Source organism: Cyprinus carpio, chromosome B16 (assembly GCF_018340385.1).
Source record: "Cyprinus carpio isolate SPL01 chromosome B16, ASM1834038v1, whole genome shotgun sequence".
Classification (NCBI taxonomy): Eukaryota; Metazoa; Chordata; class Actinopteri; order Cypriniformes; family Cyprinidae; genus Cyprinus; species Cyprinus carpio.
The window spans coordinates 15259420-15285806 of NC_056612.1; the positions used below are offsets into that span (position 1 = coordinate 15259420).

The following is a 26387-nucleotide window of genomic DNA, read 5'->3' on the forward strand; positions in this document are numbered from 1 at the left end:
ATGTAATGTAAATTGGCAAGACCTGTGAAAGACAATTTCACAATTTCGTTTCTCCTTGTACACACTGTAAATGGTTGGATGACGACGAGTGTGAACAAACGCTTTGCGAATCAGTTCGATCGAATCATTAAAAAGAACCTGTTTAAAAGAATGACTCGCGAATCTGACATCTGATAACGGAAAGGCGGATCCTTGAGTTTTGAGCAGGGCTTCATAAACCTGCCCTCGCTGTTTTTCCACTGGGGCCTCGTGAGCCACTGAACCTTCTCTCCGCTATCCTGGACTGTGTGTGAAAGAATAACTGTATTCACCATGTTATGCCACATAACTCGTCCGGACTCGGTGGTTCTGGAGGTGGAGGTGGACCCAAAAGCAAATGGAGAGGACATTCTTAATAAGGTGAGCGCCGGGAATTCACATTTTAAGTTTAAATTAAATAAAGTTTACGTTGTTAAAGTTATCTGATCATTTCTTAATTATCACATGCTTATTGGCATAATATAGTACAAGACAGCAAATGTAATGTATCATCACGAATGTCTTGACAAATTACTGTATAGACTAGAGCACAAAAGTTTGTAATTTTCATCTATTGTTTAAAAATGACGACTTTTATTATTTTAAATAATTATTTTTTTTACATTCAAATTATTTTAAGGAATTGTTTTAACATGAATAAATTAGCAATATTTGTGACTTTCTGCTGCAAGAAATTCACTGTTAGGGAAAACACTACACACAAAGATTGTAAGAACTCATCCTTATTCAGTTTAATTTTTTGTGCATCAGCAATTTACTTTGAAAGCAGGTGTTCTCTCATACCATATTACACTTCAGAAGTCTCTCTTATGTAATATGTCTTGTCTTTCTAAAGGAGGAGGGGTACTAAGAGCCCAAGTCCCAGCATTTTTTAGATCAAAGAGCACATACTTATTCATCCAAAAAAAAAAAACAATTTAATGTTTTTTTTTTTTAATGTACAGATATGTCGGAAAATGGGAATCATCGAGGTAGATTATTTTGGACTTCAGTTCACCGGTACAAAAGGAGAGATTTTATGGATAAATCTCAGAAACAGGATTTCTCAACAAGTGGACTGCCTGTCTCCCTGCAGACTGAGGCTGCGAGTCAAGTTTTTTGTTGAGCCACATATAATCCTGCAAGAGCAAACCAGGTGAAACTCTACCAAAGTGAATATAAGTTGTAATATTCTATCTTAGTGCTCATAGCATAATTATGCACAGAACATAGTTTTTCCATTATTTCAAAAAAAAAAAGAAAGAAAGAAAGAAAAAAAAGAAAAAGAAAAAAAAACAGGTTCTGTCTGTTGCTGCAGTCTTTGTGGTTTCACATTTTTGCTCAGCTTGGAGAACTTGAGTCACGTGGATGAGTTCCTTTTTTTTTTTTTTTTGGTTGTTTTTCTTTTGAGCGCAAACAGGAAGCAGCTGCCTATAGTGCTTAAAGTGACAGTATATTTTAAAATGCAGTATGCTTCGGTGGTTCTGTTGTTTTGTGTTCTTAACTTTGTCCCGCATGTCCATGCATCTATTCATGATGTCTTTCTTTTACCTCTGTGGCAGGGAGTTACCTGTGTACATGTTTGCTCTTGAAACTGGCACTCTTTCAGTTAGGGAGTGCCTCATATAGTCTGCTGCCTGCTGAAGTTTAAGAGACATCTGTGTGTGCATGCTCAAATCTTTACAAAGGTTCCCTAAAGTTCAATCAAATTAGGCCTGAGCGTTTTGTGGGATACTCCAGAATACAATGGTAGTACAGTATGTTCCCAACTAGAATCTAGTGGAGCTGTTCGGTCATGTCTGATGAGGGCTGCTGGTGGGGGTGGGGAGGTGTCAGTATGTATGAGTTAAAACGCACTGTAATGTGATTCTACCTGTTGCATAATCTTATACAATGGCAGGACAAAATCCAGCCCCCTTCTCAATCAGCCTTTGTTATTATTTCTTAGCCTTTAAATGCATGACTATGTCAACAGATTACTTTTTATAGGCCAGGCTGCGGACTTCATTGTCTTATGTTAAAATGCATATTGGCTTAATAGGCTACTTGTCTTTATGTGATGATGAAGTACTAATCAAATATACTGTACATACAGTATGTCAGTTGACAATACTTTTGATTACATTTTTGAAAAGTTTGTAAATGTATTATACTATCTCTTCCCTGTTTTCACATGTACAAGTGATTTATGTCAAGTTTTAGAAATATGTGCCAGGAGTCACAAGTCTTGCTTCTGTTACTAAAGTTCACTGGGTTTAGGCTGCTGAGTAAACCTGGCTTCAAGCAAGCTCATTTTTTAGATTATATCAGTGGGTTGACGGTTCATGAACATTTCTGAGAGATACAGCTACACATAATAATGATGATTAAAAAAATAATACAAGAAACGTAAACATTCATGTTATTGTCACACTCTGGCATCTCAATAAACCATGTAAAGCCTGACATATGAAATAACAGTGAATAGAATAGGTTATGGAACTTTTAGACAAAATATGAAAGATAATATAAAGTTTTCATGTCTTTTATATCATATTTGATACATAAGGATTGTATGGCTCATATATGTATGAGAATATGGAGCTCACACTCAAGGAGGAAAAAGCACAGCAGTTTTATTCAGAGACCCAAACTGAGAAAAAATATGCACTTTGGTTCAGATGTTGTTATTTATTTGGCCAAAAAGTAAGTTGAAACTCTGATAATGTATAATGTAGATCAATAAGATTTATACACCTGTAAAGCAGACTGTTTGCATTAAAAAAATCAGTATAATATAATGCATATAATATCAGTTGTCACTCTATATATCCATATAATGTCTTAGTAAGACGATATTTAAATGCTTAATTTTATGACAAAAGCTCTGTGGTTTTAATTGTGGGGTCAAACATATAATGCAATGCAATAAACAAACATAACTCAAAAAAAAAAAAATTAAATGTTCCTCAAAAGCCTGTTGTATCTTAATTGATATATATATTGTAACATGATTAAAACATTTATAGATAATCACATAAACCTTACCTGCCTCAGTCTAGTAAATGTTCATCTTAAAATATGAACAAAAATCTATTATTATTCTAATCTAAACTTATTCTTGCATTTATTTGATAAAAGTCATCAAAGATTTTACATGTGTGCCATAGCCTGAAGGGGACAATTTTAGAAAGACACTTTCTTGCCAAAAAAGTATTAACTATTGATCAAAAAGCAGCAAGCATGGATTAGATTGTGTACAACACATTTTTCACGTTTTGAGCATTGATAGTAAGTTCTTAGATATTCACATATCAAATATGATACAACAGCCTTTATGGTTATGAAGTGGAGGTATGAAAGTTTTCTTTTCCCTTAGGGCACTAAAGTGTGTACTGATGATTCAGCACATTTCAGTAAGAAGCTGAAGCTTGCTTTATGATTATGTCCACATTTATAGGTTTCAGCCAATCTGGACTTTTCTTTTTTCTTGCCTTTTTCTGTGTCTATATTCCACACACTGCATCATCCATTTACCATAAGAATTTTTTTTAGGAAAATAATAAACACTGGTGTGTAAGTATATATACTTCTTTTTCCTAATTGAATAGACTTCACGGTCTTGTTATGAATGATTTATTAAATGTACCCATGTATTTTCTGTTGTTTTGCAGACATTTGTTTCTGATGCACATGAAAGAAGAGCTTTTCAAAGGAAGCTTGCGATTGGACAGGGAGCAGGCGATTGAGCTCTGTGCATTACTGGCTCAGGCAGAGTTTGGAGATTACAACCATAACACACCCAACTACTGCTACTCCCAGATCTACGGTCAAGACCCTAGCCATGACACCATCAACAAGTAAGAACACCGGAAAGTGTATATTCTCAGTCAGAATAACATCTGTTCTTCCTCCAAATAACACTAAATTATTCCTCTGAAAGCTGCAGAAAGAAAGTGACTGAGACAGTTTTGTGGAATAACAGTGGTGTCTTTTGTGTTTTTGTAGTATTTTTTTGAGGCATAAGTCACTGGAGGGTGTTAGTCAGGCTTCAGCTGAATATCAAGCCCTTCAGCTGGTTTCCTCCCTCAACTACTATGGCGTCGAGTGGCACTCTGCACGTGACTCTGAGGGACAGGAGCTGCTCATCGGGGTCGGACCAGAGGGCCTGTTTGTCTGCAAAACAGATTTCACACCTATTGAAAGGTGCATATGTATGACAAAAACAAGAAACCGGGTCTTTCAGAAATTTAAAATAAATGTCTATAACATCACCTCTTCATTTTTTTTCTTTCAGAATCATTTACCCAGTCATTCAGATGGCCACTCAGTCTGGAAGGAATGTGTATGTGACCATTACAAAAGACAGCGGGGACAGCGTGGATCTTCTTTTTAAGTTCATCAGTCCCAGTGCTGCCAATGGACTATATCGTGCTATCACAGAAATCCATGCCTTCTACAGGTGAATATTGTTATGATTGTACCAAGCGTACTTCAGTAAAGGGATTTCAGAAGAGAAAACTACTTTAGCATTTGTACTGTTCAACCAGGGCTGTTACAGTTTTGAATTTTAATTTAGTTTTTATTTTACAAAAATGTGTTTAATTTCAGAATTTTTAACTTAAAGTCATCTTAATGTAAAGATTAGCATATTTTCTAGTTTGTGTATATTCACAACATCTGCTACACAGAAACTTTATGGGCTCCATTATTGATCAATACATTAAACATATAAACCATAAAGAAATTAATTTAACACAATTGAACTTAACTCTTCAGGTGCGACACTGTAACAAGCTCTGTGAAGATGCAATATAGCCGTGACTTCAAGGGTCACCTGGCTTCCCTCTTCCTCAACGAAAGTATTGACCTTGGTAAAAGGTACATCTTTGACATCCAGCGCACATCCAAAGAAGTGTATGACCGTGCGCGACGAGCCCTGTTCAATGCAGGGATGGCTGTGACTGGATGTGGGAGCCCGAGAGACGATTGCAGTCTATCTCCACTGAGACAGACAAAAGTTGAAAGGGAGGAACAGACGTGCGTCAGCTGCAGAGAAACTTGCGTTCTGAAGGAGAAGCTCCAAAGGCTACAAGAGGCCCTGACCTGCTCTCTGTGCTGCGAACAGGAGATCAATGGTGCGTTCTGTCCTTGTGGACACATGTTCTGCTGCTATAACTGCGCCAGCCAACTTCAGGTAATTATTGTATAATTACTACAAGATTAGGGCCATTTAGAAATATATATAATACATATATGTATATAACTTATCATTAATAAACAATATATACTTAAGTCAAATTCTATTCATGCAGGCTGTGATAAAGATGACTGCGTATATATATATATATATATATATATATATATATATATATATATATATATATATATATATATATATATATATATATATATATATGTTCTTCACAATGCATATTACTAATCAAAAATTAAGTTTTGATATATTTACAGTAGGAAATTTACAAAATATCTTCATGGAACATGATCTTTACTTAATATCCTTATTATTTTTGGCATAAAAGAAAAATCTATAATTTTTACCAATACAATGTATTTTTGGCTATTGCTACAAATACAGGTGCATCTAAAAAATTAGAATGTCGTGGAAAAGTTCATTTATTTCAGTAATTCAAATAAATTCAATACACACAGACTGAAGTATAAGTCTTTGGTTATTTTAATTGTGATGATTTTGGCTCACATTTAACAAAAACCCATCTCAACAAATTAGAATATGGTGACGTGCTATTCAGCTAATCAACTCAAAACACCTGCAAAGGTTTCCTGAGCCTTCAAAAAGGTCTCTCAGTTTGGTTCACTAGGCTACACAATCATGGGGAAGACTGCTGATCTGACAGCTGTCCAGAAGACAATCACTGACACCCTTCACAAGGAGGGTAAGCCACAAACATTATTTGCCAAAGAAGCTGGCTGTTCACAGAGTGCTGTATCAAAGCATGTTAACAGAAAGTTGAGTGGAAGGAAAAAGTGTGGAAGAAAAAGATGCACAACCAATGAGAGAACCGCAGCCAAATGAGGATTGTCAAGCAAAATCAATTCAAGAGTTTAAGTGAACTTCACAAGGAATGGACTGAGGCTGGGGTCAAGACTTCAAGAGCCACCACACACAGACGTGTCAAGGAATTGGCTACAGTTGTCGTATTCCTCTTGTTAAGCCACTCCTGAACCACAGACAGCGTCAGAGGCGTCTTACCTGGGCTAAGAAGAAAAAGAACTGGACTGTTGCCCAGTGGTCCAAAGTCCTCTTTTCAGATGAGAGCAAGTTTTGTATTTCATTTGGAAACCAAGGTCCTAGAGTCCGGAGGAAGGGTGGAGAAGCTCATAACCCAAGTTGCTTGAAGTCCAGTGTTAAGTTTCCACAGTCTGTGATGATTTGGGGTGCGATGTCATCTGCTGGTGTTGGTCCATTAGGTTTTTTGAAAACCAAGTCACCCGTTTACCAAGAAATTTTGGAGCACTTCATGCTTCCTTCTGCTGACCAGCTTTTTGAAGATGCTGATCTCATTTTCCAGCAGGATTTGGCACCTGCCCACACTGCCAAAAGCACCAAAAGTTGGTTAAATGACCATGATGTTGGTGTGCTTGACTGGCCAGCAAACTCACCAGACCTGAACCCCAGAGAGAATCTTTGGGGTATTGTCAAGAGGAAAATGAGAAACAAGAGACCAAAAAAAGCAGATGAGCTGAAGGCAACTGTCAAAGAAACCTGGGCTTCCATACCACCTCAGCAGTGCCACAAACTGATCACCTCTGTGCCATGCCGAATTGAGGCAGTAATTAAAGCAAAAGGAGCCTCTACCAAGTATTGAGTACATGTACAGTAAATAAACATACTTTCCAGAAGGCCAACAATTCACAAAAAAAATGTTATTTTTATTTTTATTGGTCTTATGAAAAATTCTAATTTGTTGAGATGTGTCATTGTGAATTGGTGGGTTTTTGTTAAATGTGAGCCAAAATCATCACAATTAAAAGAACCAAAGACTTAAACTACTTCAGTCTGTGTGCACTGAATTTATTTAATACACGAGTTTCACAATTTGAGATGAATTAATGAAATAAAAGAACTTTTCCACGACATTCTAATTTATTGAGATGCACCTGTATACCCCAGCGACTGGTTTTGTAGTCCAGGGTCACTGTATATATATTTATATATATAAAAAAAACAGTATGACATATAATATTGTGTAATATGATGGCATTTTCTTGTGAAATTTTTTTTTAACATATTCAACACTGACAAATAAAAGAAAGTGATTTTTTTTTCTCATGCTTAACAATCATCTAAATTGAGCAGTTAAGTTAATGATTAAGAGAACTTACACGCTTAGGTTTACATAACTTCTGGTTACCCTCCTAACATTTTTCTCGACATGTGCTGTCAGCCATTAGCGGCTGAAGATCTTGATAATCAGACATTTTTCGTTACGCAGCAGTACTGTGACCTTTTGAATTTCACCCTCTGACATCACAGAAGTCTTATATCAGTTCAGTGGTGCATGACTGGATAGTTAATAGTGGCACATCACCTAACTGCATAATTAACATAAAAAAGAATACAAGAATATGTTTGTGTGTTAACATTCATGATATTTTCCCTTCTTTCCTCTCTTATCAGTGTTGTCCAGTGTGCCGTTCAGATGTGGACCATGTTCAGCATGTCTATTTACCCACCTGTGCCAGTCTACTTGGCCTGGCAGAGGCAAAAACCACCACCTTCAGTGTGTCCAGAGGGACTGCCGTCTCAGAGAATTGTGGTAATAAAGACAATACCTGCCAGATGTAGGATGGATAACATCTGCTCACCATACATGGACACCATGAGACTATTTTAAAAATACAGAAGAAATGTTATGATAAATTATACAGTGGTTCTTAAGAGTCAACTGAACTTCACAGAGTGAGGCCGACTATCCGCAAATACCTCAAAAAAACAAAAACAAAAGACAATTACTACTGTTAATCATACTGTTATTTTTCACAGTATGCACATTATTTATAAGCATAAAAATTAATAAACAGTTTTACACTGGAGGTCATTAAGAGAGGCAAATATTGTGCATGGTACACAGCAACAGCAAATTTCTTATGATTGTTTAGTTATTGTACTAGGACACATAAGTAAATACAAATGTAGTACTTAACACTCCACATCAGCTGTATTCTATATCAGAAAGGATTTTTAAAAAGGTGTATTTTATATTTGTCTCTGTGTGTATAAAATTTTATCTTACAAATATTTTAGAAAATTCATTTCATTAAATTAAATGAAAAGGTTTTCTTTCTAGTGCTACTGCAGTATTCAAAAAATAAGTCTTATTATGCACTTAATTAAAAAGGGTCCATATAACAAAGAATTATGTCCTCTTTCAGACTGACATGCATTTCATCAATATTTTGTTATGCAATAAAGGGCTTTTACACACCTTTTAATACCTGCCTGGTATTTTTGTTTTGTTGAATTAATTCTGGGACCTTATTCTAGACATATTACATCTTTCTGTGTGCATCTTTAGTCATGCAACTGTAACCGTTTATACACACACCCTTTCTCGTATTAATAAAAGACTTATCTAACAGTGTACTGTACAGTACAGAGTCTCATTTTAAGGTAGTGAGACTCATGTTTTGCACGTACTGATATACTGTATGTGTAACTACTGATAGGCTATATGTGTTACAGTACTGATATGTACAGTGTCTGTGTCGAAAGTGAATTGATGGCAAAGGTTATAGCCAGTTTAACGTTATGATAATTCTGAGAAGGCTAGGCAAGTACTGTAAAGTACAGTAAAGATAACTATCAAATAAGTGTCCTGACAGTGTTATACTTCTTTACAGAGCCGGTTAAAAATACAATTTAAATCTGCTTATAATTTAATATGCTTAGAATATTCTGCATATATACTAAATATTTACGTATTTATTTAACTATTTAATTAATGCCGAGAGGCTTGTTTCTACAGGATTCATCAGTGTGCCAGTAGGAGGCGACAAGTCTTTATGAGTGAGTCATTTATTTATTCACCTGATTCTTTCAAAAACACTAATTCCCACAAAGTGGCAGACTGAATGCGGAACAGTATGCTTGTCATACATTAAGAAAAAAATAGTAGTTGTAACATGCTAGTATGCTGTTCTGAATACAGCCACGTTTTAATGAGTGAGTCATTGAATCATTTAAATTCCCGATTAGTTCAAACACATTGATTCATTTAGAAACGAAACACTAAAAATGTTTTTGTTGCTCTGAGAAATTCAGCGGTTAGTTCTGCTTTGGCTTCGTTTGAAACTGTTTTCTTTGGTGGAGCAAAAACAGACAACTGGAAAAACTGTGTCTACAATGTAAGTTACTCAACATTTACTTCTTGTTTATTGAACTGTTGTATGAAAGCATTCGTATAAAAGTATTAATCAACATCACTCGTGTTATATTGGATGTGTATAGTATGTGTAGTATGACATTTATTTGGTGGATAAAGACATTATGATTTAAGGTAAATGTTCAGGAAAAACAAACAGTGCTGCCCCGGGTTGTCATCTGCAAGAACAAGGAACAAAATGTTCTCTATGAAGAAAACTACTATGCATTAACTATAGGCTTACAGACAAACCTTTAGCCCAAAGTTCATAACTCTTGCACAATCTTACCCATCTGAGTCACAGGCTATTTTCATGGCAAGCTATACTTTAAATGTGTTTGCATGTTATGTAATGGGTTGCTGGAGCTGATGTAAGGTATTTACCTAAAGGTAATGTCTTAGAAAAGTGCATATCTGTGATCGGTGACATGGGGCATCATTTTGAAAGTCACTCCTCCGATCTTTCGCCATATTTTATTACACCACATTCTTAAAAATAAAGGTTCTTTATTAGCTACAATGTTTCGATGAAGAACCTTTAACATCCAAGAAAACTTTTTCAGTGCACAAAAGGTTCTTTACATTAATGTTCTTTAAACTAATAAAAGTGATTCACTTCACTAAAAGATTATTTGGGGAAACCAAAATGGTTCTCCTATGGCATCACAGCAAAAGTGCCCATCTGAAACATTATATGAGGAATTATACGGCATATATGCAGCATATGTGCATATATGAGGAATTGAACAGTCTCAGGAAGCATGTGTAAAGAGGTCAAGCACAACCTCGACTTTCCCATTAAATAATTCAAAGCATCTATATGTGGCTGTACAGTATAAAAAAAAATAAAAATAAAAAAAAAACCTGATTTCAATCAGTTTTAGGTTTATCATCTCAAATAAAATCACAGTTCATCGAAAGAAAAATGCAACTAAAATTGGCACAGTATTTTATTAGAGTGATTATACAGATACAATAGATTTGTACTATACAGGAAGTCATTGAACTAGACATATTAGCCAAAAGTCAAGTCCGATGTTCCATTCCATTTCACAAAAATCAAAACAGTTACAAAAACTTGCAAGCACCACCAAAGAAATGATCACTGACTTCACTGAACAGTCTTGGATGCTCTGTTCACATAAACACGCCACAGTTAGAAAAGTTGAGGTTGACTTCTGTCTTAATTGCTTTTTGTCAGTTTGTAGAAAAGGAGCTTGTCAAAGAATGAGAAAAATATCACAGGTACAACGAATCACACAAATATAGTCATTTACATCGAATATATAAGAAAATGAGAAATCAGTTATGTGCTTTTTTCTTCTTTTCTGAAGAAATGTCACTCTGGCGATTGAGGTTTTAACGGGAGGTAAAAGATCTAGATCTTCCTTGAAAAAAAAAAACAAAAAAACAATGAGATCAATGATGTGTATGCTATAGATCAATTTCGAGACATCAAGTTTGGTTTTCCAACCCTAAATGTGGTAGGCTATTGCTAGAACTTATCCTGGCTATGGACCATTGAGGCATATGCATACAGCAAAATCTGTCTTATATCCATATTGTTTATGCAGAAAGTTGTATTTTACCATATGAATTTTATTAATTTTACCATATGTGTTTTCAGTAGCAAGCACAAGAGCTACATTCACAACATGTCATCATGCTAGTTAAAAGTTAGCTTTCTTTGTACATTGGGTGCATGTACAATGATGGGCTGTAGAGGGCGCAATAGTCAGCCAGTGACTTCCCATGAGTCATAGCACTGGAGCTAAAAGATCACCAGCTCATTTTGATCACTGAGCATTTTTGCAAAAAGTAACATAGGAACAGAAACAGTCGGGCCAGTTTCTCAACCTGAGAATGCAGTTTGACTATAAATCACTAGAATGCTTTTATGCTTTCAAGTGGTTGACAGCCTTCTTTTTAAAAACAAATAAACAAAAGAAGTTTTTTTTGATGCAGATGATGATAAATCGCTGTTGTTAGGGTGAAACACAATAGCACACATTGGATAAAAGAACTTTCGTTGCCACCAGTGTTGAAACCTGACTGTCTTCAATGAAGTTATCCACACAGTGCACGAACACACTGAGGTTTACATGTACATAGCTACACAGGAAAAAAAGAGAGAGAGGAAAGAGAGAGAACAATGATGAAACAAACAACAATCCAGAAACATTGACACTTTTGTAATGGTTTCTAGCCTATTATAGAGTTTTCTACTGCCTTACCAATATCACCAGTACAATGGACTGTATTGAACTAGTAGCTTTGTGGCTACTAATCAACAATCCCTTTCATTTCTCTTTCATTGTCCTCTCTCTTCAAAAGTGCATAAAATCCAAATCCAAATTGGATTGAATGTGCAATCAAGCATTACTTCTACAATATGAGGTCTATTGTGATTCCATCTGAATATAACCCTAGATGCAACAATACCTTTTTCAAGTCAGTCAACAAACTGACTTTAGTGAAAAACTCACACTCATGACCACACATATCAAACTGTATAGTTTTTGATGACCTACAGAGCTGGCAATATGAGGTGTTAACAATAAGATTCAATACATACACTCGGCTTTACTCTTTAAAATGTCTATTTGTGCAAATAGCAAAATTCTTATAGTATTCAAAGATTTTTTTTTTTTAATTTATAACAGCACTCATATGTATTAAACAGTCAGTTGGGTTAGATAAGAATTATTTTGTGACTGTTTCACACAAAATACATCTGAAGACAATCCCATAAGGCTTTTGTTTATGGAATAGAGCAATTACATTTGTCATTTAAAAAAACAAAGTTTATGGATTATTACCTTCTCTGTTATTTTTCATTGCAGTGTACTAAATTAATTCCTTTAACATGACCAGCACAGCAAAGATAAAGACAGAAAATAGATAATGTGGATACTAAAATCTAAAGATAGAGTCTCAACATTCATAGTGTATTTTGTTTCTCTCTCTCTCTCTGCAGAGAAGTTACAAGACTGACCATTACATGTTTAGGTCATTAGCAGCATACTGCTAAGTATGGAGAATCAAAATTATAAAAGAGACCCACAGTGGATGACATACCTTATTCTGAGTAGTAGCTATAAATTATTTTGATGCAAACAAAAATTAGGCTGTGAGAGACTGAAAGCATAGTCCTTTCAGGATGTCTTATGTCTATGTTCACAATTCATTTTTGCCTACACTGGAAATATAGATTTTCAGTGACAATGCAGATTGAACACAGCACAGCGTCCTCCTTTGCCCCACTGATTCTTACTATTCAAATGATCATATCTATGTAATTTTGTTAACTTTATCAGATGCTAAATTTATTATATAAACAAATCAATACAAAAAGGCCAATTCTGTTTGTGATAAACCTGAAAACGTGGCTTGTTTTGAACATTGAGTATGCTGCGTAGATTTATTTGTATGGCAATTATGTTGTCTTTAACAAATAATTCATTATTGCCGCTGGACTGATTAAGGCCCACAATACTTAAAATAGTGTAAAGAAGACATCATTATTAAAAAGCACTAAATGAGAAGTGCTTTGCACATAAAATGGGTAGTAATGAACAAAATGACTAACAGCACTCAAAATTGTCTGTTGCTGTAGTAAAGGTGGGAATGTTTCCATCCATTCATTCAGCTTTCCCTAACCTTTCTTTAAAGTGCTAATTCTGACTTGAACTGAGACTTTTCTTCACAGCCACTTTGACAATGTGAAGATTTCTCCAATGCTTTCTCACTCAAAACTGAGATCACAGATCCGATCAGGCCATCTAATTGGGTTAATTGTTAAATGCACACATGAGGTATGTGAAAGCTCAGTATTGCATATCTAGAAGACTATCAGTAATTTAATTAACATATAAGGATAAATCATTTAACATTCAGTGTTGTATCTTGATGCTTTACTTGACTTAAGTCTGATTCAAAGTAATCACTCGAGCAAAGCCTGTCACTCTCAGATGACATTATGTAAGCAAGGGATTATTAGGGGCAGTAACAAGTGGAAGGCTGCTTCTGTCAAGATTTTCATTTTCACACAACTCACAGAAGTCACTCATAATCATAGTCATACAAATGACATGTCTTACCATTAACCTTTTGCCATCAATCCATGTAACAGTCCTTATCCAGTCAAAGCCCTGGTTATGAATGAATTCAGTACACATAACAGTAGACTGTTTCACTGCTCAGCAAGCTGAGAAAAAAGTGGTCAGAACTTGCAATATACAACCCAAAACTGTCATGTCCAGCTGATTTAAAAAGAATGTCTAAGGGTAACTATTACATATGACATGACTCTAATGATCAAACACATTTTTGTGTAAAATGAAGTTACAGTAACCTGGATATGAATGTGATAGGAAAGCAACAAAGTAACAAAAGTAAATCTGCTGTTCTTTGTCCCTCTTGGAGTCCATGGCAGTGATGGGAAAAGTATTCTGAGTCTCTGTTGTTGAAGCAAAAGCATTTTTTTGGACACCAAGCAAAAATAAATTTTATTCCGTTAATCACCATTATGTGATTTCTCAAATTAATTAAGTATGGCTAATTAATGTAATTCTTGGGTAAAAATTGACTCCCCACCACTGCTCTATGGAGTTCTGAATGTCCTCAGCAACCTGTATTTGAGCAGCCCTCAATGCTGACCTTCAGCTGATGTGGAAGGAAGGAAAATTTGGGTAAAATCTGAGGGTCCTCTTGCGACATCCTCATTTCTCCCCTCTCTGGAGCAGACCATCTCCTTTTGCGGCTAACTGCTCTCTCGACACTAAATGTGCGTGTCTTTTCTGCTTGGGACTGGAGGTTCACCTGTGTCTGAGAAATTATTCCCCCATTTTCCAAGAGGGTCAACACATTTATTCGGTTAGAAGTCTCAACCAGTGTTCCTGCAGTATTTTCCACTCCTGATGTCATTTTGTGTCCTTTCTTAAGATCCTCCATTTGGGTTAGTCTTTCCTCAATTTGCCCACTGTTTTTGGCTGGTTTGTGTTTCGTCAAAGAGTCTGAAAAATTATATTTCTTTTGAATGCTATCTTTTAGGCTTTTAAAGGTTAGCGAGATACAAACATCACCCACAGAGAGTTTGGCACAGGACAGTGCTAGCAACTGGGTGGTGCGGTCAGGGCAGCAGGACGACCAACCTTGACCAAACACAAAGAAAGGGTATTCAACCAGAACCTCGACACAGACCTAAAACAGAGAAAACCAAGAATAATATTTGAGTTCCAATGGATCATTAAGCTCTACCGAAGATTACTGTTAACATGACAAGTGAGCTTGGTTTGAAAAGAAACTGACTAACCTGGGCTTTGTTCTCTCCCACTGAGAACTGTATGATGACAGCATTGGGTGTTCGGCTGCACTCTATGCTCTCTACTGTGCTGGAGTCAATCTTCAGTTCTCCACTCACTTCCGCACTTTGCACAAAGTCCTCTGTCCGCAGATCCTCCACACGCTTTAGTTCGCCGTCTGCCAACTGGATAATAGAGCCCTTCATGAAGAATGGTGGTAGGCCTGCTGATGGTGATGATGGTGAGCCGTGAGGGCTTGTGGATGTTGGAGGTGTTACAGGAACTGGAGACCCCACTACACCGGCTGAAAGAACAGGCAGCTGTGTTTGGGTTGGACTTGGCATGACACAGGAGGCATGACCTCCATCAGAGACTGTGATGTCTTTACTATTGGGTAGGACTGAAGCTGCAGCTGCAGGTGGGGATGTATTAATAAAGGTCTGAGGCAGAGCTGTTGATGCATTTGCAACACTGGGGATGACAGAACAGCGGGTGACCTCCGGCTCAGCAGTAGTTGGATTGATGTTAGTGGCACTCACCGGAATGAGCAAGGAGGGGTTGCCTGAGATCACCACATGCTGTGGCAGGTTGCTTTGATAACCAGTTACTGCTTGCTGGGGTCCACCAGAAGTACTGGTGATGTAGCCAATAATTGGGAGCTGCGTTGCAGAGTAAAGGCTGGTGGAGAGCTCTTGATGGGGAGTGTTGTGAGGAGCCTGCAGGAGTGTGTGTGGGGAGATTGTGGAGGCCGGAGAAACTTGGCTGTCTGAGGACATAAGGGCGGACACTCTGGACATTGGTTTGCCTATGCAGATCCCTCCTCTCTCAGCAAGGTGCAAAGATGAGTGGTCCTTACACAAGATACTTTGGAGCTCTGAGTTGCTGTTTGTTGCAAGGTGGCTACTGGATACTAACATCAGCGATGTCTGCAGTCCTGTTCTCTCATGAGTGCTGTAGTCTGCTGGAAGCAGAACATGTGCTTGGGTCTGGAGGCCCAGGTTGTGGTTTTGCTTGTGGCTTTGGTCACCTTCTGACTGGCTATGAATCCCTTTGGCAGTACTATGCTTGACCATTGAAATCTCTCCTAGTGTACCATTCTGAATCTCTCTGGGATGTGAGTCCGGTTGCTTTGCAATGAAGCCATCTGTGTAGTGTAGAACCACTTGAGAGGGGGCGAGGGCCAGGGCATGAGGGGCAAGGACTGCTGAATGTGGATGGATTTGAATGGGCAGTTGGGCAGAAGGGGAGGACACTGCCAAACCCAAAGGAGCTCTCTCTACCTGGATGCATTGACTATGGGAAACATTTGGCATAGAAGAAATCACATGATGATTCTGTGAATCAAGGCTAGATGCTTGGGAGATGACAGCTGTTGTGGCCAAAACCTCTTGTGGTGTCCTCCGTGGCTGTGTTGGACTGGTTGTGGATGGCACAATCTGTGAAGAGATATAACTTGTATAGGGCCCTATGAGTTGGAGATTGGGGGGAAGTTGTGTGTATTGGACGGAGCCTATGGTTTGAGGAAGGCTTGTGGAGAGAACCGCAGGATTGGCTGTTAGCACGGTAGGCCCAGAGAAAACTCCCTTGTATGTGGAGCTGTTGGAAGAGAATGAAAAGCCAGCAGATGTAGTAGTTGGAGGATATTCCGTCACCACAGTGAGAGCCTTATTTGATGGTGGGGGGCTGTCAGGCTCAGCACTGTTGCTCTGTGATGGGCCTGCATTGTTGGGGATGTGGGCCATGCTAGCCATGGTAGCAACACTGGCTAGCCAAGCCAAATTCTCTCCACTCTGGCTCTCACTAACAGCAGCTGACACCAGCACCTGCTTCTCTTCCAGAGCTAAAATCTCCCGCTTTTTTGGCGGAAGACATTCATTACAACGCTCCTGGTTAGACTTCATGGTCTTGGAGCTTGTCTCGTATTTTTTGATGGCGGGGGGCTTGTCTTGATCAGGATGTTTTAAAGTTCAAAGTAGAACACAGTTGTCAAAATTTTCATTGTTCTATTACTTTGCTCCACTTTTATTATAGTCTTGTCCATTGTCAGGACTCTTGTCATGAAAGGATCCATGTGCTTCATGTGGAATCATCTCTCACTGATGGCTATTGGTACCTTCATCAGACAGACAAAAAAACAAAAACAAACATTGAGAAAGTGTATCCTCTATGCACTGCCTTTGAGTCTATAAAACTAGCTCAAATCTATGTGCCGAAAAGTAGCATATTATGTGATTTTTGATTTTACAGTAACATCCTTTCAGTTATGAGTGCCAAATAAAGAAATAGTTTGAAGTGGAATACATTTGATTTCGTTTAGAAACTGGAAATTTGTATTTAATATGCTAATTACAAAGTCAAACCTCACCTTATGTACTGAACACTTTGACTTAATTTTCTTTTCTTTGTATTAGTAGTGTAAACAGGTTTAGTGAAAACGAATGTATGTCATTATCAAGAGTACCTCTGCGCTGCACCTTGTTTACGTGCAGAGAAACACGTGCATCATGGTACTCTCCATAATGGCAGAAGACCATTTGTGTAAAAAAAAGTATTCTTGTAGCTTTTGAAGCAGTTGAACCACTGAGGTCCCATGGACTGTTTAAACGATGTCCTTACTACATTTCTTTGGCTTGACCGTGGTAGTACCCTTGCTGTCCATGGAGGGTCAGAGAGCTCTCGCATTTCATCAAAAAAATCTTAATTTGTGTTCTGAAGATGAATTAAGGTCTTACAGGTTTGGAAAGACATGAGGGTTAGTAATTAATGACAGAATTTTCATTGTTGGGTGGACTATACCTTTAATGCATTTAGGAATGATGCTTTTATTCAAGTGATAAGTAATGGATCTCCAAGTGTGTACAATGAACACGTCTCCATAATCAAATGTAAATCTAAATTGTCCTCATGCTTTAAGGATTAATAATGTTTGCATATTCATACAGTTAGTCTACATACATCAATGAGGATGAAGAGAGCACAGGGTGAAAACTTAATATGTGGAAAGAGTGTGTGGACAGGAAAAAGATGAAGGAAGAGGAGACAGAAAGAGAAAGAGAGAACACTGGCTCTCCTGACCCACATTGAGCTCTGCCTGCAAGCGAGCATAGTTATTGAGTTATAGAGTATAACAGTGGAGAAGAAAGAGAGAGAGAGGAAGAGAGAGTGAGGGAGGGGGGATAGAGGGAGGGAGAGATCCCTTCACCACAGTAGATCTGCACCAATCACTGTCCTACTTTCCCCTGCTACAGCTTACACCAAACACAGCCATTAAATGCTTCAGTCTATTGTACACAGAGCACAATACACACACATACACATCAGCATATCCATTGGACTGATACGCGCTTATGCATATGTGATTTGGTGCAGAGTGCTCATGTATCAAAGAACAATAGAACTGTAGTGATCATATAGATCGCAGTCTTACACAGCTTTCAATGCACACAGCATAACAAAAGTAAATTAAAAACACTACATGCATATAACTGCATTCACCTGTATCATTTCATGTATTTACAGGGTTTCATAACAAACATTTTTGTGATACATTATTACATCCTAAAAATGGGTGAAAAACAAACATTCACAATGCAGGCAGACAATATTGTTTACCATTAACCTCTAAACCAGACAGACAGTCATTCATGTGACTGTAAAAAAAACACTGAGAGATTGAAGCAGTTGATATAAAGCCCAAGCCTATATAGAGATATTTTAAGTATTCTGAATGTAATATTTGCATCCGCTTTGCATTTCTAAAAGATGATCTTCTGCCTTTAGTGTACTTGAATGCATACGCTTGCTGAGTTCCTTATGTATATATATATATATATATATATATATATATATATATATATATATGTAACAGCTTGGAGGAGAACTTGGGAGGGAATGTTTTTGAAAAAGTTTCAAGAATACCTACGTTTCACACATTATTTGTGTGTGTCTGTATGTGCATATACACTATTTCTCTTTTACTGGGTGTCACATTTGCCTGTCTATTTCCAGGGGGTTTCAAAGAGCACTACTGAAATACACCCACAATTCAAAATAGCTATCTCAAACTAAGCCTGCAAGGCAATACAGCCACACAGAGGTAATGCTTCATTTCTGGCTTCTTTCTGCTTGTGGCTAATTCATGCCATAGAACTGTAGTCCGTGTCAACAAATGGATTTTCTATTGAAAGAACTCGATGAGTTTTCCTATTGACTACTATTGTTGTTAAATTGGGCTTAACCCTATATTTAAACCTCAGAAACCATTCTTTTACAGCTACATTAGGTCATTGTTTAATTTATGAAATAAATCATTGTAGGTGATTTCACTTGAAGGATTTACTGTCCCTATAGGGACATTTAGTTTTCACAATAGACAAAACCTGACACACACACACGCTCACAGTGTGGCTGAGCCAAAGAGCCAGAAAGATTAACAACTTGCAGTATCCTTCTTTAACAGAATCTCACACTTTGCAGGCCCGCTGCAGTTCAAAATGTCATCAACGCAACATATTCACACCAATAATCACACACAAAGACATTAACGCACCAATAAAAGCAAAATGTAACATGTCTGAGTAACTGGCACAAAAATAAAGACTTCAGAATGTAAATATTCCCCTTTCACAGTTTATCTGCCACACAAACAAAAACAGTGTCACATAATTTTGTTCTGTGTTGTATGTTACAAAAGGTTAATTCTGTGCACAGTGTGTGTTTATGCAGAATCCCCAGGAACGTTTTACTAGCAGGGTGCCGTGACACCTTTTACAATGATGTCATCTCAGAGATGACTGAACCAGTAGCAGTGATTATGCATACAAAAACAAACATAACTGCTCTGAAATAAAATGTTCATATTAACTTCTTCCCTCACAAAGCATGCTTATATGCTCAAAGGATTTTCACTCATGTCCATTTAACGCCTGTAAGCAGCTCCTCTCTGCACTTAACGACCTTTTAAATGGGAGCCTGCCCCTTTAAGAGGCAGTCTAGGGAGTCCTAAGCTAGACATGAATCCAAACAGAGCTGTTGCTGCCTTTACAATGACTAAAGCCTGTTTCTCTGCTCTCTCTCTCTCTCTCTCTCTCTCTCTCTCTCTCTCTCTCTCTCTCTCTCCCCCATAAGCAAACAAGCATTTGCACAGAATTGCAAAATTTCTGCAAAGCCTATTGTTTATTATTAACTACAATAAATTGATTTCTCAAATGCATGCACATATTTGCTTCCCTTCATGGAATACGAGAATTATTTGGTATGTGGAATAAGCATGATTCAAAACCAAGCAAACATTTCATCTAAGAGTGATGCCTTACCTTTCTTTATATGGGAGCCTTTAACAACTCTCTCTCTCTCTCTCTCTCTCTCTCTCTCTGCACTACGAGTGTAACTCACTCTACCCACTGGCAAGCTGTCCTTTGTCCAGGTTTAGCTCTGCTATCAGGTCACACACGCAATCCTCTGATTTATGTTTTCTTCCATGTCCAATCCCCCCCGCCCCTGCCTTCACTCTCCTCCACTTCCTTCGACAATTGCTCGGAGGGCTGAGGGTAAAGGAAGTCCCCTTGTCTGCGCTGTTTCACTAGCCCTATGTGTGAGAGCTACAGCGTATGTTATGCAAGGCAAACAGACTGCCAGCTCTCTCTCTCTCTTCCTCTCCCGCTTTTGCTCTTCACACATACACACACAGTGCTCTAGAGAACACGGCTCCTCCTCCCCCAGTCAGCCTCAGCAGCCTCATCAGGTATTCATTCAAAAAACACACTCCACTTGGCAGGGCGCCCAGACTACGCACACACGGGGAGAGAGAGAGAGAGAGAGAGAGGGAGGGACAGGGATAGGGAAAGAGAGGGAGAAGGAAAAATTGTGAGCGAGGGACCGAGCATACTAGAAGAAACACGTAGCCTCACGTAGACCACTGCACACTTGTAAAAAACACAAACACACACCAACAGACCATGAAATTCTCCTGAGAGAGTCTTTGTGAAGGTTTCTATGTGTTTTCTTGCTTTCTTTCTACAACTAATTAGTTTCTCTCAGTGGAAAACAAATTTAGTGCCTCACCACCATTACGTGTGATAAGAGTAAGCACATTTGCATGGGGCTATATAAGCTTGCTCTGGAATAAACCCAGAAGGTTTTCCTAACATTAGTGTATGATTACCCTTTGGTTATTTGTTTAGAAGCCAATTACTGGGAATCTAGAAAACTGAGTTTTCTGTGCAATTCTTGAAGGTGAAGGTGAAGAAAACCATTGGAGAACATATGCACAATATTCTCTAATGGATAAAGTTATATTTTTCATATTATCACACACTATATTCTCAATTGCAGTTATTAAAATTATAGCAGTGGTTCTCAACCATATATATATATATATATATATATATATATATATAATATATATATATATATATATATATATATATATATATATATATATATATATATATATATATCTTTATTTTTTTCTGAGGCCCTTAGTGGGCTTCGGCTCCCTGGTTGTTGAGAACCACTGCATTATACCACTGAGTATTTAATGAAATGTATAAAAGTCAAACCCATCATAACTGAAAACATTGCATTATATTGTTGAGTTTAACGTAAACTGAAAGGCATACAAGAAGACACAAAACAAGCATATATTATTATAATCCAAAACACATACATACACTCACCTACATATAATCACATACCCAAACATTGAAACCCGTATGTCTCCCACATTAAGCATGCAAAGTAGTTGCAGTTCACCCTCAGGGGGGACCGACATGCAAATACAGTCACTCGCTCCATCACACACACGCTGACATACGAAAGTGTTATCTTCGCACACAACCTTGAGAAGATCTGAAAACACCCTGTGTTCAAAATGCATGTTGTCAACAAGGAGAAATCCTAAGAACATAAAAAAGCCATCAGCAATATGTTACCTTTAATATTAGCCTTATTCTCTGTGAGCAGATTGCAGCACTGCATTGGGTGTATTTGCCAAGCCACAGGCACAAACAAAGCCACCATATAGCATATGAAAGGAAAAGCTCCTCTTTGGAAAACTCACTAACCGTAGACTTCTCATGGCCAATCATTCACCCACACATGGACATCTCTCAGTATTTCGTCTTCTTGTCCTGGAATCCTAATCTTTTTAGTGTCTCTAACATAAAGGTTTTAGAATCTTAACCATAAACTAATAAATAACATAAAAGTTTAAAGCATGAAAAATTTAACTGCTGTAGTGATATATGTAATACAGTGGTGTGAAAAATTGTTGGTCCCCTTCCTGCTTTCTTATTTTTTTGCATGTTTGTCACCCTTTAATGTTTCAGATCATCAAACAAATTTAAATATTAGTAAAAGATAACACAAGTGAACACAACATGCAGTTTTTAAATGGTTTTTATTATTAAGGGAAAACAAAATCCAAAACTACATTATATATATATATATATATATATATATATATATATATATATATATATATATATATATTTCTATATATTATATTATATATATATTATATATAATTACTTTCTATTGAAGATACAAATAATAAAGACTTTCATGCTAAATGAATTCTATCCATTATTATTATTATTATCTCTGTCAGAGACAGCTTTGGCAGAGACTGTTAGAGAATACCTGTACTGTTCTCACTCTGGATGGCTCAGTGTCTAAACCCTAAAAAGCCATGCAGAGAGACAGTCTTTGATATCTCCATTCCTTCTAATAGTAAGAGATTTTGGGAGGGTTGCTATGTTACTGTTTGTCGAGGTATTGCCTTAACCAGTCACTGGGGAGATGGGATGAAAGAGCTATGAAGTATTCTGACTTGGCTACCAGTCTTAGCTTCTCTGTTTTCTTCTTCCTTTTCTAGTTTAGCTCTTTCATAAAACTCAGATTAAACAGATGTAACTGCAGTGAAAGAAAAATTACGTGTGCCATAAAGAAGTACACATTTAACTTAAATCAAAGTCACCAGTGTAACCATCAGGAGCTACTCTGTGCAAAGACAGAAATGCACTCACAATTGTCCATGATCAGGTCCGCTTTCTTCTCACAGAAGTCCAATCACTTTTGCAAACCCTGGAGGAAAATGTGTTTTGCTGGCTATATTAAGTACTGACACCTGTTCACTCCTCACACTGACAGAACTTTCACCCTACAGAACTTTGCTGAAACTTCTCAGAAATATACTGAGGCATGTCTTAACATGTCCAGACATGTACAAGTGGGACAGAAGACCAGGAGCCAGTTGCATAAACTTAGCCACCATGTTAAGACTGTCTTAAGAACTAGTTTGACCAACTAGCAGTTGCCAAGGGATAATCAGTCTTACTTTTCCAATACAAATTAGACCAATCTACCTTTTCATTACTGAATTTAAAAAGATATGACCAGTCCTGAAGAAAAAAAAATTAGATGACTTACTTTTTAAGACTAGTCTAAACTGTTTATGCAACCGGCCCCAGAACTCATGCTGATATATGGACTTTGCAGTGGACACAAGCCTTTCAGTTAGACTCATCACCTTTTTATTTTACACTTACACCTTTACCATGTGTTTAGTGTTAGCTAATTCACTCAGATTAGCTTCAAAATGCAGCTTTTGTTAGATTTTTTTGCAAAATAAGCACCATTTGATACTAATTTTATGTCATTTTATTGCTAATTAGAAATATTTTACGCGATCTTGACAAACAGTTTCATAGATATCAGTCCCTCCCTGTTCAAGTAGACAGGAGCTATTTTGCAGAATGCCAATATGGTGGCCAAGTGAACTGACTTCCCTTTAAAGGGACTATTCTAACGGAAGGCAACCAGTCCGGTGTCATTTGAGTGAACTGTACACACTTCAAACTGGAAAGTCCCTCGATTTAGTTGGTATTATACTGTCTCTGAGCATGTGGGAAGATTACGCAAGGACCTGTGTTGCCGAGGTAACAAGGACAGGGTTCTACATATGTCTCAAGGCTTCCACCTCGAGAATTTTTCTCTGAGTCATGCGTTATGTGAGCGTGTAACTATGTATGCATGTGAAGGAAAAAGTTTTTTTTATACCTTTAATACATTTAACACTTTATTTTCTGTTATTACTCTAAGAATAAATAGTTCTCATGTTTGTATGATTAAGAGACAATATGGCCAGAACATATGACATTTGTTTGTTTGCAAGGCCCAATTGAATGTGAAACATGAGCTGAGTCAGAAAGTCTGTTAAACTCAAAGAAATCGTATAATCACAGTGCTATTTGTAGTACTATCTTGAACTGGACCCCAGTGGCTTTCAAAATATTTTCTTTTGTGTTCCACAGAAGAAAGAATGTCATTCAGATTAGGAATGACACATGGGTGAGTAAATCATGACTGAACTTTCCAAACTATCGTTTTCAAGTACTTCATTGACTTCTAAAACAGAACCACAATAACAGACAGCCAAATCTTTCTAAAAGTAAATGTTTTTCCATGTCTTTCAGAGTGAGTATAGCCAAAAATAGCTCTAGCCTACACACTTCTGCTGAGAATATAACTCGAGGAGCTAGGACAAGAATGGTTGAAGGAGCAGCTCAACCAATTTATAAGCACAGACATGAAGAATATCATCTTTGTTTGTTTTTTTAAACTTTGCCAAGGGGTTGAGGAGGGCAACGTTCAGTGGTCAAATGTGCTGAATGCTTAATAAAAGTGAAACCTCAGACTGGTCACTATATCTGAGGCTTCCAGTAAGGAATGCAATAACATTCTCTTTATCAGACACTCAAAAGGCTTAATACTAAGCACAAGGGAGGGGCACTACAGCCTCAATAGTGGTTTTGGCAGCCTAACAGAGAGAGGAAACATAAGAAAACACACAAACAGCAATTATAAAACCAAGCTATTATAAAACCATTGCTAGATCGTCCATCTCTAATCACTGTCACTGCTTTGCCACAAAAGTACTGGAAAATGGTTAACTCTACGCAGAAACATAAAATGGAGTAAACCATGCAAACCATATGAAAATGGATTTCCTCCTCGCTTTTGCTTAACGAATAACAAGTAAATGATAAATGCTACCATTTGTCAATTTCTACAAAAGTTACTTTTCACATTTCAAATCTGTTAAGAATATGTCTAATAATGTTTCATAGTGCAATGCATTATGAATTATTATCGGAATCACTATAAAAACATTATCTGGAATGAAAATAGTCCCTGCTCTCATATACTGTATCCTAAGAGGTAGCAAAGATTATATTAAATTTGGTTTCTTTTTGAATTTATCTCTTGGCAGAACCGCTGAGGTAAACAAGTGGGTTAACCCATGCCACTTCCTTTTTCCAGTGTTGCAACATTATTTCCAGACATGCCTGAACTTTTTGTAAAGGGCCAAAAATCTAACTCGACTGAGGATTGAGAAAGCAAATGTTTCATATATCCAACTATATTATATTGAATCTACTTTTTAAAAATTAAATTCACTCATGTTCTCTTTATTTCAATGCATAAAATGCACTGAAATGTGATATGGCATGGCAGGCCAAATCATGAGATGCCAAAACCAGACAGGCCAGATGAACTCGTGAGCCTGGCAAACAACTGCCACAATGCATTCCAAAAGAAGCCACTTTGTACTTTAATAGTTATACTGACTTATTAGTAAAATGCAATGATTTATGTTATAAAATAGAACATTCATAGTGAAATCCATTCTAACTGAAGTAAAAAAAATAAACAAGATTTAGTTATTCTACAGTTTTTCCCTTGAAATAGATTTATTTCAGTACAGCTTCCTGATTTTGTTCATTTGTTTGCTTGAATTGTTTAGGAAACACTGATACTGTTGCCGGGCAGACACTTTCCCTTTTGTGCAGCTGAGTTCACTACTGCTGAATGACTGGGGACCAGATTCATGAATTCCTCATGTCAACAAATGTTCATTCAAATGGGGCCATAAATGAGTAAGACTGTAAGGTCAAGGAAATTATCTAGTGGTTACACTTTCCAAACTTACAAGCACAATGTTCCAGCGGAATGGCCTGTTTGAATACATACATTTGATCATGCTGTTTAGCCAAGCACTGTATAGCTGTCCCCTATAATCTTGTAACCTGTCTTTCAGTATTCCGAAGCTCTGGCAAGCTGTCAATCCTTTTGATTTACCAGCAGCTGCCACTGAATAAAGCCCCCAGTCAGGATTTTCATAATTAATTACAGGTTTGAATCAAGTCATCACATAACAGACACAGTGTCCAACATATAGACATTAATAACAAACATGTTTTGCTGCATCTCCCACAGTGTTGCCGCCAAATCTGTCCCCTCTGAGATTAACCCCCCATCCCTTCTCATCTCAGCACCTTCCGTTATAATGGACATTGAAGTCTCCATTCTCTTGCAGCTGGATCACTAATTAAAACGTCTGCCAGAGAGCCATGAGTCACATACACATAGTTAGTTGCCTGTCAGTGTGTAAACCTGGGAGGTGTTAAATATTAATTGCCTTACAGACAGACACTTGGACATTGATAAGATTGGTCAGCACTTGATAACCGTCTGCTCTAAATTCAGAGGAAGACTGGCCTCAAACTGAGGAATATATGTATTTTTAGAGTCTATTTTCTGTATATTTCAATACATTTCTATTGTACGTAAATTGCAATACGTAAGATTGGAATTTCACTTCCTACTGGTATAAATA

General features: G+C 37.3%; 2 protein-coding genes across 8 annotated transcripts; one reads left to right on the forward strand and one right to left on the reverse strand.

The window, feature by feature from the left end:
• The first annotated feature begins 1 nt into the window (after position 1).
• mylipb (myosin regulatory light chain interacting protein b) lies at positions 2–8475 on the forward strand. The gene is made up of 7 exons (XM_042741024.1): positions 2–399; positions 984–1174; positions 3672–3857; positions 4006–4203; positions 4295–4459; positions 4777–5194; positions 7661–8475. Exons 1-7 carry the CDS (start codon positions 313–315, stop codon positions 7826–7828), a joined length of 1413 nt encoding a protein of 470 aa, XP_042596958.1. The 5' UTR covers positions 2–312; the 3' UTR covers positions 7829–8475.
• Positions 8476–10341: 1866 nt separating this feature from the next.
• On the reverse strand, positions 10342–22879 carry LOC109061615 (ataxin-1-like). 7 transcript variants are annotated; one of them, XM_042741018.1, is made up of 4 exons: positions 21403–21727; positions 20023–20493; positions 14719–16820; positions 10342–14606 (listed from the first exon to the last, which is right to left on the reverse strand). In XM_042741018.1, the coding sequence occupies exons 3-4, from the start codon at positions 16606–16608 to the stop codon at positions 14028–14030; spliced, it is 2469 nt and encodes an 822-aa protein (XP_042596952.1). In that variant the 5' UTR covers positions 16609–16820; positions 20023–20493; positions 21403–21727; the 3' UTR covers positions 10342–14027. The 7 variants fall into 7 exon arrangements, with proteins under 7 accessions (XP_042596952.1, XP_042596954.1, XP_042596951.1 ...); XM_042741020.1 differs by having other exon boundaries at positions 21389–21727; XM_042741017.1 differs by having other exon boundaries at positions 21385–21727.
• Positions 22880–26387: the final 3508 nt, after the last annotated feature.

Bases quoted from the DNA above. Each gene is read 5' to 3' on its own strand.
- LOC109061615 (XM_042741022.1), bottom strand. From the start codon at position 16,608: ATGAAGTCTAACCAGGAGCGTTGTAATGAATGTCTTCCGCCAAAAAAG. The intron at 14,607-14,718 runs GTTAGTCAGTTT...TCTCTGTTTTAG, and splicing joins TGGGAGAGAACAAAGCCCAG to GTCTGTGTCGAGGTTCTGGT.
- mylipb (XM_042741024.1), top strand. From the start codon at position 313: ATGTTATGCCACATAACTCGTCCGGACTCGGTGGTTCTGGAGGTGGAG. The intron at 1,175-3,671 runs GTGAAACTCTAC...GTTGTTTTGCAG, and splicing joins ATCCTGCAAGAGCAAACCAG to ACATTTGTTTCTGATGCACA. The intron at 4,204-4,294 runs GTGCATATGTAT...TTTTTCTTTCAG, and splicing joins GATTTCACACCTATTGAAAG to AATCATTTACCCAGTCATTC.